Source organism: Vipera berus (genome assembly GCF_964194415.1).
Source record: "Vipera berus genome assembly, chromosome: 7".
NCBI classification, from domain to species: domain Eukaryota; kingdom Metazoa; phylum Chordata; class Lepidosauria; order Squamata; family Viperidae; genus Vipera; species Vipera berus.
In genome coordinates this window covers 15,728,481-15,745,097 of record NC_138209.1, presented here as the reverse complement: position 1 = coordinate 15,745,097, position 16,617 = coordinate 15,728,481, and the positions used below count along the sequence as shown (strand labels likewise).

The following is a 16,617-nucleotide window of genomic DNA, read 5'->3' as shown; positions in this document are numbered from 1 at the left end:
GGCTGTGGGGAATCTGTAACAGTCATAAGTGTGAAAAAATACTCACTTTTTTCAATGACATTGTAACTTCAAACAGCCAATAAATGAACTGTTGTAAGTGGATGCACTAGTATAACATAGATTGTGAAAGTAGATTTCCCAAGGAGCTTTTAAGCATAAATATAAGAATTGGAAAGAGGGGCACATAACTAAGTCAGAATATCAGCAAATAGCCCGTGCCTGCAAAGATGAAGTGAGGAAAGCTAAGGCTCAAAATGAACTAAGGCTTGCGACCAAAGTCAAAAATAACAAAAAAAAAAAGTTTCTTTCAACATATAAAAAACAAGAAAAAAAGTTAAGGAAATAATTAGTTCATTAGTGGGGAAAGTGGCAAGAAGGTGACGAGCAACAGGGAGAAAGCAGAACTATTTAACTCATTTTTTGCATCTGTCTTTACACAAAGGGAACAAACAGTCCAACCTATCAAAACCAGTGCCATAAAAAACAGAATAGAAATGCAAGTTAAGATAGGGAAGAAAATGGTAAGTGAGCACCTGTCCAGCCTAGACGAGTTCAAATCACCAGGACCAGGTGGATTACACCCCAAAGTTCTCAAGGAACTGGCAGACGTGATCTCAGAACCACTGAACTATATTTTTCAAAGATCCTGGAGCACTGGGGAACTACCAGAGGACTGGAAGAGCGCTGATGTAGTTCCCATCTTCAAAAAAGGGGAAAAAATAGATCCAGGAAACTACAGACTATCAGCCTGACCTGGGAAGATTCTGGAAAAGATAATCAAACAACAAATCAGCGAACACCTTGATGCAAACAAAGTCATCACTAAAAGTCAACATGGGTTTGTCAAAAACAGATCATGCCAGACAAATCTTATTGCATTCTTTGACCAAGTGACAAAATTAGTGGACCAGAGGAATGCTGTAGATATAATTTACTTGGACTTCAGTAAGGCATTTGATAAAGTAGATAACAACCTACTACTTGATAAGATAGAAAAATGTGGGTTAGATAGCATCACCACCAGATGGATTCGTAGCTGGCTGACAGGCCGTACTCGGTGGGGGGTCCTCAATGGAACTGCATCTACATGGAAGGAAGTGTGTAGTGGGGTGCCCCAGGGTTCTGTTCTGGGCCCAGTGCTCTTCATCATCTTCATTAATGATTTGGACAAGGGGATAGATAGATGGGGAACTCATCAAATTTGCAGACGACACCAAGCTGGCAGGAATAGCCAATACTCCAGAAGATAGGCTTAAAATACAGGAGGATCTGGACAGACTCGAACACTGGGCGCTATCTAACAAAATGCAATTCAATGGTGAAAAAAGTAAGGTTCTACATTTAGGCAGGAAAAATCAAATGCACAGGTATAGTATAGGTGGTACCTTGCTCAATAGTAGTAACTGTGAGAGGGATCTCGGAGTCCTAGTGGACAATCACTTAAATATGAGCCAGCAGTGTGCTGCAGCTGCCAGAAAAGCCAACACAGTGCTAGGCTGCATTAACAGAGGAATAGAATCAAAATCACATGAAGTACTAATACCACTTTACAATGCCTTGGTAAGACTCTAGAAAGAGTACAGAGAAGAGCAACAAAGATGATTGGTGGACTGGAGGCTAAAACATATAGGGAACGGTTGCTGGAACTGGGTATGTGTAGTTTAACGAAGAGAAGGGTGAGGGGTGACATGATAGCAGTGTTCCAATATCTCAGGGGCTACCACAAAGAAGAGGGAGCCAAGCTATTCTCCAAAGCACCTGAAGGCAGGACAAGAAGCAATGGATGGAAACTAGTCAAGGAGAGAAGCAACCTAGAACTAAGGAGAAACTTCCTGACAGTTAGAACAATTAACCAGTGGAACAACCTGCCTCCAGAAGAGGTGAATGCTCCAACACTGGAAGTTTTTAAGAAGAGACTGGACAGCCATTTGCCTGAAATGGTATAAGGTTTCCTGCCTGAGCAGGGGGTTGGACTAGATGACCTCCAAGGTCCCTTCCAACTTATTATTATTATTACCTTTTTGTGTATATTATTCAGGAGGCAAAGAACTGAGAAATTGCATAAGCTACCCCACATTTAATAGAAAGAGCTGCCATCCAATTTTGCTTTATATGCATGTTCTTTTTCAGGTAAAATATCTGAGGACTTTGGAAAGAAGCTAAAGGCTTCTGCAAGATTATGAACATTCCTGAGAGAATGTACATTTGTACATTTTGTACGTTTCTATCAAGGGCTCATTGAAATCCTCTGAATTCTATTAAAAAGAAGAAAGAAAATCACCAGCCATTTCTTTACATTGGTTTTTCAGTAGCCTCCCCTCAGGCCTCTATTTTTTATAAAGAAAATAACAACAACAATAACAACCACTATTTGCATTTCTGGCTGAAGAACAGAACCTGAAGTTCCTAGAAAATGTTAGCATCATAGCTTTAACCTGTCATATTTGTATCTAATTCTCATACATTTTGCTCTAAGCAGTCTGAAAAGGGAAATTAGACATTTCAAAATACTCTGGAAGAATGGCCACAGCCTAAGAAAGAGAAATCTCAATCCTACACTTCATTTATATACTTATTAGTCTCTGAGCAAATGCAGAATGTATTTCTGGCTGGAAATGGCATGAAGGAATATATTCTAGGAATAAGGATTTATCTTCTAGATGCATGGGAGATTTGTCTTCATTATTTTCTAGCACCAAGACCACACAAAACTTCACAATTCTCATTACGGTACTTAAGAGGTCAAAATCAATGGACAACCTCTCATCCCTAAATATTAAAACATCAGCGCTACACAAATTGTGCGCTTGGCTAATGCTAGCTAATCCCAGATTAATTAAAACAGGGCTGTAAAGTCCAATTGCATTTCAGAAGAGGAAAAAGCATCAGACAAGCAATGTACAAAGTCAATTGCAAGCAGCGTGGCTAATTTCAAAGACTTGGAAGCTCTGGAGCAGCATAAATCCAAGCAACTTTTTCAATAGGCTCATAAAACAGAATATCATTGCCATTCTGCTCACGGCTTTTGGCTTCTTTTTACTGCATGCAGATCATTAGGAAACTTCTAAGCAATCAAGTAATGTGAGTCTGATGAAATTATTCAATCAATGCATAGGCTCAAGAAAGCACAGCATGCAGAACTACAGAGTGTCAATAAGGTTTTTTTCCCCTTCCCTTCTTCACAAAAATCTTCCCTCCTGTGAATCAAAAGCCCAACAGGCTTAATAAAGGGATTTTCCCACCCACAACTGTAGGACAGGAACGTGTAAACCATTTCTTTCCCTATACTCAGAGAAATGCAATCTACAACATGTTTATTCTAAAAAAAATACAATAGCTGCACATGCTACTCTGGTTAAAGTTAATTTGTGCAAAAAGTAATTCGTTTATATTTTGCCTACTATCAAAACCCCCCAACAAATTAATCACAGCTCTTGGTATCCTTTACTCCAACAGACATTTACCCTGAAAAAACAATCTGGGGGCTAAACGGACACCTAAAATATTTTACAGTATATGCAGCTAGTAAATCAATTATTGCTAAAGGGGAAAAGGATAAATATATTGATGAATACCTAAAATGATTTTTTGCCTCCTGTTATTTCTATTATACAACATTATACAATGTAGAATGAGAAAAGAGTAGAAAACTATTCACTCTTCCCATTATTATAATCCAAACATCTGTAATACCTGTTGTTCACCTCTTCTTCTCCAGAATGCTGAAAACACTCCTTTCTTCCCTTCCTTTGAAAACTTTTATTTAGAAAATTTCAACCCATTTAAATAAATGCCCTTTTCTGAAATGTAAAATGAACCAAAGCCGCTTTTCATTGTTCTTGCTTCAATGGAGTTTGTAAGACAGGTGTTTGCATTTATGCAGCAGATGTACAAACATTAAAGCCAGAATCTGATCTTGCAACATTTTCAGAGTTGAAGCTTGGAGTAAGAGGAGGTGGAGGGGAACCTACTGTACTTTTTTGGGGGGGAAACTACAGAGATTAGCTAGTGACCCAGTTTTACATGAAAGTGCTGCTTATTTCAGACTAGCTATTTTCCATAAACTGAAAGGGGGGGGGGACAAAGCTGTGGATGACCATCATCCATTTGCCAGTTTCATGGCAACTAACTCACCACCTTGTCAAATGTGTCACTTGACATGTCAAGCTAAATTGTCTTTCCAGGCCATTCTGGTTGTCCTATCTCCCCTTTCTGGTGGGGGCTGATTGAAAATAGCCATGACATACATGTTAAAACAAGAACCTAAATTATCTGCAGGGATTTATTTGCCAGCTATCAATAATTAACAGGCACCCAGTAAACATAAATAGCAATTACCATAAAGAGAGGGGGAGAAGGAGCTGTTTGATGTGAAACCACAGTGCAACAGTGCATGCCACTGTTTGCTTAGTGAAAAGGAAGAAGAGTCCTGGTGCCCAGAGATTTCTTTCACAAACAAACTATTCATTGGTGAAAATCATTGTCCAGTACCCAGGAATTTCTCTCCAACCTTTCTCGAAGCAATTCTACTTAGCTGTAACAAAGCATACACTGTCCCCAAAGCAGCATTTTTCCAGCAACATTTAGATTACAGCTGGAAAATGGGAATGATGTTAATATATCACGAATTGTCTGAACTCTATGGGAAGTCAGCTAACCATTCATAAAAGAACAGCTCAGGCAAGGAACATTAAGAACCAGGGTAGAAGTCTCAGTCCCAGAAACTCCGGGCTAGTATCTACCTACTGCAGGCAGGAAGAATTGAAAACTACCTACATGCCCAGAGTGATTCAACCCCCAAAGTCAGGATTTCTCAGCTACAATCATCTTGGCTGAAACATTGCATTACAGCCTAGGACTGGCAGATATGTTTCCAAAGGAAAATCCCTTAAACTAGAAAGCCATAACAGACTCCAAGTTGGGGGGAAGTGAATAGAGATGGCCACTAGCTGTGGCACAAGAGAGCAAGATTTTTATTATTATTATTATTTATTTTTTGGGGGGGAACTGAGATTTTTTAACTCAGCTGGACCTGCTGGACCAGTTGCACCAATGAAGCCTCCCCAGTCAGCAAGAGGAGCGGGAGTTTCCTTATCCCACCCCAAGTGATTCTTTGCTTCCTCTTAGCATCCCCCACCCCCTGCACTTGACTCTCTGCACGCACAGAAGATAAGTGGTATCTCCACCACCACCATCACCATCTCTTCTGGACAGGGAGCTGTATTGACACTCAGATCCTGAAGTAGGAAACAGGTTTCTTTGGTCTCTGTCTCTCTCCCAATCTCTCTCCCCTCCTCTCTTGCTTTTTCCACTGGCATACTCGAGCTGAGCTCGCTGCAGTTAGCTCTCTGAATCATAATCACCCCCCACACCTCCTCTCCGTGCGTTCAAGTCCCCCGTGTGGCCGCCAGTGTTGCTGCCAATAGGTGGGACCCCTAGCTGCTGGAACGCGGGGGGGGGTGTCCTTTAACCCTTGCCGAGCTGCCTCCCATCCTATCTTGCTGGAGGCGGGCTGTCACGCGTGGCTTTCCCCTTCTCCCCTCGCTCCCTGCTTCCTTCAGCAGCTAAATAGCCAGGGTGAGGGTTGAATCCAGGCAGGCCCTTGCCGGGGGAAGGAAAAAAAAAGCTGCTCGTTCTACGACCTTCGCATTCCGTGCCTTTCCTGATTGGCAAGGAACAGAGAGACGTGGAGAGAGAGCGAGAGAGGGACGCCGAGGCTGCCGCTGCCGGAGGGAGGTTAACACCTTTTCCCGTCGGAGCAACGACCAGTTGGGCAAAATGAAAGAAACCACGTTGCCAAACCACCTGTTCCTCTACCCGGCGGGGGAGAGAGAGAGAGAGAGAGAGAGAGAGAGCGCAACGTGGGTTATGCGCGCGTGTGTATGCGCGAACGCCGGGAAGGCTGGAGACCTTGTTCGCAGGGAATCTTTGAGGCTTTCCCGTCGACTAGTGCGCTACGGCAGCGGTAAGCCGGGAGCCCATTGCTGATTGAGACAGGCTTACGGTATGAAAAGCCAACTCCAGGCGGTTTGCCGTGGTTTTCCACCCACCCTATGGAGAGACACACATACAGAGAGAGAGACCCTTCCAAACACTCCTCCTCTCTCTCTCTCTCTCTCTCTCTCTCTCTCTCTCTCTCTCTCTCTCTCTCCTCTCTCTCTCTCTCTCCCCCCCCCTCCCCCCCTCTCTCTCTCGTTCACCCTCCTCTATCAATTGTATGTACAGGAGAGAAGTGGTATCTCTCCCACTACCATCACCATTTCTTCTGGACAGGGAGCTCATTTGCACAACCACTGCCCAATTCCCCGCGGGTGGGTCATTTGCCACGGCCACTCGTGGCGGCGCGACCATTCCAACGAGCCTCTTCGGCGATTATTCCCGAGCTACCGACTGCGAGAGCCTGCGTTCCGACGGAAGCGAAAAGGGGCTGCCGAGGGGAAAAGAGCCGCGAAGTCAATTCAAGCCAGCTTGCCAACCGCGCCGGCTTCGCCTTACCGATATGAATGATCGAATCCGCCCGCGCCGCTTCCCAGGTTCGAGTCCAACACACGGACAGAAGCAAAGCCAGGACAAAAACTTCCATCTCCTGCGCTTCGGGTCAGCCAGGAAGACCAGAAGGAGGAAGAGGAGGAGGAGGAGGAGGAAGAGCGCAGGGCCAGGAGGTTTAGCCACCAGACCCAGCGCCGAGGGCGAAAGGAGCCAAAGACACAAGGCGAGAGTGAGTTTGAGTTTGAAGCAAAGCCGCCGGAAAGAGCTGCAGCTGGTTGCGAGAGGAAGACGGTCCAGCTTGCCGGGGAGCCTCTGGCTCGGATCCTGGCGTCACTTCGGGGGGCGGCCGGGCATCACCAGAGTTGCAGGGAGTTGCTGCAGCAAATCCATCCAGCACCCCCCGCCGGAGATGTCGGGGCAGCAGCTCGGCGCGCCTCGGTGTTCATCGCACCATCCTCAGCCTTTTTTCTTTCTTTTTTTTTCGTCTTACACTGTAAAGCCTTCGTTAGTAATTGAGAAAAAAAGCAGGCATCTAGAAAGGGGATCTTTTCTTTTGGCGGCGATCCGCACCCGCCCGCTTCTTCGACCAATCCGGCGGAACAACTTGCAACCCCGTAAACCGACCAACCATGCCAGTCCCCCACCCCGCCCCGGCCACCCTGTCCCCAAGAAGGGGAGGGGGGGGAGAGAAAGGAAGGTGGATTTCTCCCAAAGCGATAACTAGCTTTCCTTTCGAATCTCCAGGCAACTGACCAGATCCCTGCAAAGTGTGTGCAGGAGAGAGCACGCTGCGTTCCAAATCCTTGCTGTTTTACCGCCACCCGGCAGGGGAAAAAAAAAAAAAAACACACAAAAACACACACCCCCAAACCCTAAAAGTGAACTTCAAAGCAATGCAGCTAAAAATGCAGAACTTTCTCCCCCCTGCAAAAAATAATAATAATAATGTATATAGGTGTGTATATAGGTGTGTTTTTTTAAAAAAGCTATAATCCCCTGGCTTTCCTCCTCCCTCTTCTTCAGTGGGGAGGGGAAGGAGGCGGGAAACGCCGCAAAAGCGAGTCTCCAGCGTGGGCAGCCGAGGTAGCAGTTCCACGGAGACGTGGCTGTGGAGCGAGCGGGCAAAGCAGCAGGCGGCAGCAGCAGCAGCAACGAAGACTCGCGGCGGTGCTTTTCTGCAGTAGAAGCTCCAGCGGTGGCGGCGGCGGCAGCTCCAAACAAGGAGGCGTTTAGGAGCTGGTTGGTCGGTGGGATGGATGTACGGAGTTTCTCTCGGCTGCCAGCGAGCTACGACGACGACGACGACGACGACGACGCTAGCCAGCACGTTGCTTAGAAATGGATCACCTAGGAGAGAGGAGGGTGAACGAGAGAGAGATGCTAAGGGAGGGGGAGAGAGAGATGCTGAGGGAGGGGAGAGAGAGAGAGAGAGAGAGAGAGAGAGAAGAGAGAGAGAGAGAGAGAGAGAGAGAGAGAGAGAGAGAGAGAGAGAAACCCCTCAGTCTCCCTACTTCAGGATCTGAGTATAAATATAGCTCCCTGTCCAGAAGAAATGGTGATGGTAGTGGGAGAGATACCACTTCTCTTCTCTCCTGTACATGCAATTGATAGAGGAGGGTGAAGAGAGAGAGAGAGAGAGGAGAGAGAGAGAGAGAGAGAGAGAGAGAGAGAGAGAGAGAGAGAGAGAGAGAGAGAGAGAGAGAGAGAGAGAGAGAGAGAGAGAGAGAGAGAGAGAGAGAGAGAGAGAGAGAGGAGAGAGAGAGAGAGGGTCCTTCTCTCCTATCTGGAATAAGGAGAATCACGGAACAGCTCTTAACTAGCCAGACTTGAAAGCAAGGCAAAAAGCCATGCAAAGCCTCGGGGGGGGGGGGGGGGAGGGGGGGAGGGACAGGAATAATGGGGCGCTTCCTTGAGTGGTGACTGTGCAGTGGGTAAAGAGAGAAAGGAGATGCCACCTCGGGCTGAATAACCTTGTCTTTTGCTCCTCCGCAGTTTCCTAGTTTGGAAAAGTAAATTAGGGCATTGCTTAACAAGGTGAAGGCAGACGTGTGTGTGTGTGTGTGTGTGTGTGTGTGTGTTTGGGGGGGGTGTTGGAGGAAGATCAGGGACGCCTGGTTTCAAAGGGAGGCAAGTATTAAAAGCAAAGAGCTATTAATACGAGCCTAATTATTGAAGGCTTGATGGGAATTGCTCGCAAATGACTCTTAATAAGCCCAGCAAACCACCCCTGAGAGAGGGATAATTGTGAGAGAAATCAACACTTTCATCCTAAAATCTTCAACTGAATAAACTTTAGCCGAAATCTTTAGTGATGGCATAAATTTGTGACTTAACATCTGGAACATCTGGGGCTATATAACTGTGAGGGAAGGCGAGTCGAAGCATTCAGTTCCTTTTGCTTGGGAGGGGTCGAAAAGTTGTGTAAATTGGGGAGAAAGGAAATAGGATGATCCATAGGTGATGTAGCCCTGAGCATACACACAAGGACAGATTCCTGGGTATTCTCTGGTGACTTTGGAAGAAAGAAAGAAAAAAAAAACCTTTTATTTCAGACTAGAGAAACTGATGTTTCCACACAAAGTAACATAAAACTGCTTTGGGGTTTCAAACTAACAGCAAAAAAATAATAATAATAACTTTAGCCCTGAATTGAAAATATTCTAGTCCAGTACAAGTATCGGAGTTAATCATCCTGTATAACAATTATAACAATTAGATGGGCTGCAAAAGCAAGTATATCAGTAAAAGGAGGAAGAAAACTACAGGGCAGAGAGCACTTGTCTTTGTCACTTTGTGGGCTAATAATGAAAGAGGACACCTTTTCAAGTGAGAAAAGCAGTTAACTGTAAGGGAATTTCTAGTCTGCTAAATCTTTCTCCTATTACGGAGCTGTCAAATTGGGTATCAATGAGTACAAGATAGTGGTCAGCTCTGCAAGCAATTGGAAATCACTTTTAGCTCTAGAGAGGTAAAACAAGCTACACATATACACAAGAGTTTATACTGTATAAATTAAAAAGGTGCATTTAACAGCATAACAGAGTTGGAAGGGATCTTGGAGGTCTTCTAGTCCAACCCCCCCACCCCCTCTCAGGCAGGAAACCCTATACCATTTCAGACAAATGGTTGTCCAATCTCTTCTTTAAAATCTTCAGTGTTGAAGCACCCACAACTTCTGGAGGGAAGTCATTCCATTAATTAATTGTTCTCACTGTCAGGAAATTTATTCTTAGTTCTAGGTTGCTTCTCTCCTTGATTAGTTTCCATCGGCTGCTTCTTGTCCTGCCTTCAGGTGCTTTGAAGAATAGCTTGACCCCCTTGTTGTTTGTGGCAGCCCCAGATATATTGGTACACTGCTATCATGTCATCTCTCATCCTTCTCTTCATTAAACTAGACATACCCAATTCCAGCAACTATTCCTTATATGTTTTAGCCTCCAGTCCTCTAATCATCTTTGTTGCTCTTCTCTGTACTCTTTCTAGAGTCTCAACATCTTTTTTTATTTCGTGGTGACCAAAACTGGATGCAGTATTCCAAGTGTGGCCTTATCAAGGCATTGCAAAGTGCTATTAAGACTTCACATGATTTAGCATCTAAGGATTGTTTTCCATCACAGAAAATGTGAGACCCAAATTTAAATGACTGCCAGCCATCTCTCCCCTGCATACAAATACAAATACGTGAAATATGAAAAAAGCAATAGAATATATTTATATTCATAAGAAACAAATTACAGGTTAAACAATAATATATAACAATACTGGCAAAAATAGAAAGATGAGCCAAAGTCTAAAGTAGATCTCATTCTCTCCTAAGATTTAGATATTTTAATAGGCATCAAGATTTTGTTAAGTAGGGAGGAAAAGAATACATGCAGCCAGAAATAACAAAGAAGCAGCAGACCTTCCCCCACACCGCTATATATATATATATATATATATATATATATATATGTATATATATAAACAAGAAATAAAGTAGAGAACACTTTTTCTGACAACCACAACTTGTTGAAGTCTTCTACTGTTTCAAAATTTTAGTTGTACTAACTAGTGAGTTCAAAAAAATAGAAAACCAAGATCTACTATTTGTTGAGACTATGGTCTTGGTATCCTAAACCCTTTGTTGGGTAAATATTAATAATATCTGTTGCCTTCTAATTCAAATAGATCAGGGGTGTCAAACTCAATTTCATTGAGGGCTGCATCAGCATTGCGGTTGCCCTCAAGGGGCTGGGTGGGTATGGCCAGGGTGGGCATGGCCTACTGGGTGGGCGTGGCTAGAGTGCATATGGCCTACTGGGTGGGCATGGCCAGCTCTACATCGTTCGCATCAAGGGTGCCTATGGGGGCCTGGGCAGGAGTGGGACAGATCTGAGGGTCTCTGGCAGAAGGAGGGTCTCTGGGCCAGGGCCAAAGCAGTGGGGGGCGTTCCCTCACTGTTTCCAGGACGGTTTCGCGGGCCACATGAAACCACTTCGCAGGCTGGATCCGGCCCCCGGGCCTTGTGTTTGACATGTCTGAAAGATAAGAAAATGTTTTGAGTCATCTTTAAAGAAATTAATAGGGATGCACTGACTGGGACATGTTTAGGGAGGCTGCAACCAACGGCAACTCCATTGACTTGGAGGAGTATACATCGTCAGTGTCCAGCTATATCAGCAAGTGCATTGATGATGTTACAGTCTTCAGGAAAATTATCTTACACCCCAATCAGAAGCTGTGGATAACTGGAGAGGTGTGTGCTCTACTGAAAACTCGAGACTCTGCATTCAGGGCAGGCGATAAAGCAGCCCTAAGAACAGCGAGAGCCAAATTGTCCCGGGCCATCAGAGGAGCAAAGTGTGCACATGCCCAGAGCATCCACCAATACTTTACGGACAGTGGCGACACATGGCGTATGTGGCAGGGCATCCAAGCCATCACTAATTACAGAATATTACCATCTGCCTGTGAGAGTGATGGCTCACTTCCAAATGCGTTGAACAGTTTCTACACCCGTTTTGAAGCACAGAACAACGTGACAGCAAGAAAGACCACACCTCCTTCCAACGACCAGATACTTTGTCTCTCCACTGCTGATGTGAGAAAAGCCCTGAGTAGAGTCGACCCACAGAAAGCTGCGGGACCAGACAATATTTCTGGCAGAGTGCTCAGAGGATGTGCAGATGGCAGATGTTTTCACCAACATCTTTAACATTTCTCTGAGCACCACTGTTGTCCCAAAGTGCTTCAAGACAACGATCTTCGTTCCCGTGCCGAAGAAACCATCTGTGTCTTGCCTCAATGACTACTGTCCCGTTGCACTTACTTCCATTGTCATGAAGTGCTTCAAGAGGCTCGTCATGAGGCACATAAAGACCCTGTTGCCTGTAACATTGGATCCACTGCAGTTTGCATACCACTCAAATCATTCCACCTATGTGCCATCTCTACTACACTCCATCTAGCTCTCACTCATTTAGAAAACAAGGACTCATACGTACATATGCTGTTCATAGACTTTAGTTCAGTATTCAACACTATTATTCCCCAACACTTGATGGGGAAGCTGGCCCTGGCCCTGTTGGGCCTGAACACCTCCCTCTATAACTGGATCCTGGACTTTTTGACTGAAAGACCTCAGTCAGACCGGATCGCGAATAACATTTCTAACATCATTATACTGAACACTGGGGCCCCTCAGGGCTGTGTGCTCAGCCCCCTGTTGTTCACCCTGCTGACACATGATTGTGTAGCAATGCACAGTTTGAATCACATAATTACGTTCGCTGATGATACGACCGTGCTGGGTCTCATCAGCAAGAACGATGAGTCAGCATATAGAGAGGAGGTGGAGAAGTTAATAGACTGGTGCAAAGCCAACAACCTGTCTCTGAATGTAGACAGAACAAAAGAGATAGTTGTTGACTTCAGGAGGACAAAATACGACCATTCTCCACTGAACATCGCTGGCTCCTTCATGGAGATCGTAAGGAGCACCAAATTTCTTGGTGTTCACTTGGCGGAGAATCTCACTTGGTCCCTCAGCACCTGTTCCATAACAAGGAAGGCCCACCAGCATCTTTACTTTCTGAGGAAACTGAGGAAGGCACAGCTTCCACCACACATTCTCACAATCTTCTACAGAGGGTCTATTGAGAGCACCCTGAGCAGTTGCATTACTGCCTGGTTTGGAAACTGCACCGTTTCGGATCGCAAAACCCTACTGCGAATAGTGAGGATGGCAGAGAAGATCATCGGGGTTTCTCTTCCCTCTGTCATGGATATTTACATCACACATTGCATCCGTAAAGCCAGAAACATTGTGGCTGATTGCACACACCCCTCATACTCACTCTTCACTCTTTTGCCATCTGGAAAGAGGTACAGGAGCATTTGGGCTCGGACATCCAGATTGTGTAACAGTTTCTTCCTACAAGCCATTAGAATTCTCAATACGAAGAAACTGGAACTATAAATACTTGTATTGTAGTTTTTTAAGTTTTTAGTTTAGAGTTATATGTAGTTTGTTGTTCTGTTCTTTCTTTTTTTGATTCATGTCGTCTGATGTAGCACCTTGGTTCTGGGGAAACGTTGTTTCGTTTCACTGTGTACTGTACTGTATATTGTTGAAATTACAATAAAGTCTACTACTACTACTACTACTACTACTACTACTTGATTTAGCTTAGGTACGATTTATTCTTACAGCCAAAAATGGTTTGGACACTGAAGGCTAAATTTGAAAATCCAAATAAATCAGAATCAATGAAAGTGGACAAGACAATCCCTGATTGCTTTTGCATACAAGTACTGCATCATAGATCTTCCAGGAAGTTGGAAAGCTGAGCCAAGCAAAGACAATTTTGCAGCATTTTTTTCTGGAGCTGCAGATTGGGCACTTTTCCAGAGACAATGTGTCCTGTCCTGGGCTCTTAGGATTTCCCACTTCCCTTTTATAACCACTACACTGTTGCATCTGAATGCCATTTCTCCCACCATCTTCCCTTGTTCTGTTCTTGTTTTCCCTTTTATTTTCCTTGCTGTGAAAAGAAATATAATTGGGGAAGAACATTATGGTGGTGACTGAACACTGACTGGCTGACCTTTCTTTGTTCTATTATTGCCTGGTTGGGTGAAGTGTGGGCTGGTTCCAGGAATGGACAAAGAGTAGCACTTATTTCATTATTTCTGATCACTGGGACTGGAACTGGAACTCACGTTGTTCTTCCAAAATAAGTAATCCATAGAGATAGCTTGGACTAGTTAACCTAAATGTCAAGTGAATGACTGTTTCTGAGCTGAATCAATTAAGGCGAGGGTGCCAGAAGCAATCAAGCAAGGGCACTTACAGAAGTGAGCCTGTCTTCTTGAAAAACTGCGAGCAGAATGGACACAATCCAAATCTTATACTCACCTTGATCCCATGAACTGTATTTGGCAGAAATAATGTCCACAAGCTCTTTGTTGGTGTTTTCTCAGACTTGCATTGCTCAAAAAGAAGCTTCTCTTGATCAACACAAAACAGTCTGGACAGCAATTCTGTGCTGTGTTTGTCTTTTCTAAGTCACTGTTGAAGGATGTCTTGACTACTACAGGCAAGGTCTTCAAGGTTTGGCTTTATGCCATCCCCTTTCAGCCTATTACCAATCCATGAGGAAAGCCTCCATTGATCAGAGCAGGAATAAAATGGGGCTGATTTCCGGACTCCAGCTGGTTTTACTGGGCTGTTTTCTTTGTCCTTTCCTAAATTCACTGAAGCATATCTCAGGTTAAAGTAAAGTGAAACAAGAAACATCTGGAAAGGTACAAGGCACTTCAGAGAAGAGGAAAATAATATTTTCTTTGCTGTGCAAATATTTTTGTCCTTGAGGGGAATCACTGAATCTGGCTAGCAAGATGGAGGGAGGTGAAAAGGATTCAATATTTGTACATTGGAGAGGTTTGGAGAGGTATCTTCAAAGGTGACAAAGAATGTCTCTCCAATAAACAGAAATCTATACTGGATCAGACATCGCTCAGGTCAGTAAGGATGGTCTAGGTGTTGGAGTGGTGACAAATGTGCTTAAGACTCAGGAATGTTGGCCAGCCAACCAGAGCCAGCAGTTGCAAGAATATTAGAAGAAACGTTGTTTGACCTTGTAGGAGAAGAGCAAGCAGAGCCTGAGGCCAGAGTTCAGTGAGTAAACAGCCTAGAGTCATTACATTCCCACAAATAATCTAACACCTTTTGAATCTTTTGACTCTTATCTAGCAACAATTTAGGGCTGACCATTAGTTGACTGGACTCTTGTTTATAGACATGACTCAATAAATCATCTTAACTGGAACCTATTGTGTGGTCCTGATTCTTTGCACCTGATACCTGTCACCAATATACAAAGACTGAAAACAAGAAATAATAGTTTGTTTTTTAAAAATAAAGTCCACCAAAAAGAGGACATCTGAAAAGAATGCACCAGTTCTGGAAAGAATCAGAAATAACAGAACAGAGGTTCGCAGATCAACATCAATTTATAATATGAAATAAAGTATTCACAGAAGTAGAATTGGAAAAACTGCAAAGGGCAATCCAGGGCAAAGAAATCAAAGCCTTGCCATAGGTAGCACAGTAGAGAAAATCCAGGGACAGTTGGTAGTAGAGAAAGCTGGCATTGCTATATTAAACCATTCTCATTCCCAAACAAGGAACTTTGTTTACCTTCTCTTCAGAAAGAGCAATGTCCTAAAACTGAAAAACAAGAGGAATTAAAAGGAAGAATAACTGAACATCTAGAACAGCACAAAATCAAGAGAATAAGGTTGCACTGAAGTTTGTTACAAATAAACAGCTAGCACAAGTGCTAAAAGATGCCAGTGCTGTAGTATTGTAGATAAGCAACAAGTTGGAAAGAAAATGTATCTAATGGAAATCCTGGAAAAATAGTAATGGAAAAGGTAGACACTGGGAGAGAAGTGCTTGAGGGAAATGTGGTTTTTTTTTTATTAAAGAGTTTTACAAAAAAAGATTTTACAATACATATCCCCAAAATCCACCCACCCCAAACCACCCCCCTTCCCCCCACTTCCCAGAGCTAAATACAGGGTTATAAATATAATAATCATATTCTAACTAAAAATTATCCATAATATAAAATTAACCAAATTCATAATGTGCTTTAACTCCCCTTTAACATAGATACATACAAAGTACTAACACTAAAATTAATAACAATATCCCTCTAAAATCTACTCATAAGCTAAATGGAACTTTTTAGTCCCATATTTATTCTGAATATAATCTATCCATCTCCTCCAAACTGAAATATATCTTTCTTGTGAATGATCCTTCAAATAAGCAGAAATCTTAGACATTTCTGCAAGATTTGATACTTTAAACACCCATTCTTCTATAGTAGGCAAACTATCCTTCTTCCAGCATTGTCCCACCAGTAACCGTGCTGCTGTTATCAAATTCAACATCAAATTGGTTTCTTTAACATCACAATCTACAACAATGCTTCTAAACTACCACATCTCCAGCATTTAGACTGTAAGTTAGGATACATGTTAGACAACTTTTTGGGATCCAGATGCCATCTATAAAACACTTTATAAAAATTTTCTCTTAAATTTTGAGCCTGAGTAAATTTAACATTTCTAACCCAAATTACCTCCCAAGTATCCAACGGAATTGGTTCCTGGATATTTTGTGCCCACTTTATCATACAATATTTAACTAATTCCGTTTCCGAATCCAATTCAATTAAAACATTATATATCCTCTTTATATGTGCACAATTTAAATCTCTAATTTGTTTTACTAATCCCAACCCTCAAGGTGAAGTATTCTCTTATTAGTTAAAGTAAGCCAATCACTAACCCATGTCAAGACCACCGCATCATAATACAGTTTCAAATTTGGCGCCTTGAGTCCCCCTCTTTCCCTAGCATCTTGTAAAATCTTAAATTTAACTCTTGGTTTTTTCCCCGCCCAGATAAATTTATTAATACCCTTCTGACATTCATCAAGGTTGGCATCCTTTTTCAATATAGGTATCATTTGAAACAAAAAGAGAAACTTCGGCAGAACATTCATTTTAACAACTGTGATTCTTCCCAGTAAAGATAATTGTAATTTTTTCCAATTATTTAAATCCCTTTGTA

General features: G+C 43.2%; 1 protein-coding gene across 2 annotated transcripts in view; it reads right to left on the bottom strand.

Moving 5' to 3' along the window:
- GRID2 (glutamate ionotropic receptor delta type subunit 2) overlaps nucleotides 1-7,805 on the bottom strand; it is a 1,115,417-nt gene extending 1,107,612 nt beyond the window's left edge. For both annotated transcript variants that reach the window (XM_081332056.1, XM_081332057.1), the window contains exon 1: nucleotides 6,496-7,805. In XM_081332056.1, the coding sequence (XP_081188182.1) occupies nucleotides 6,496-6,583 (88 nt within the window). In that variant the 5' untranslated portion in view covers nucleotides 6,584-7,805. The remainder of the gene's footprint in view (nucleotides 1-6,495) is intronic.
- Nucleotides 7,806-16,617: the final 8,812 nt, after the last annotated feature.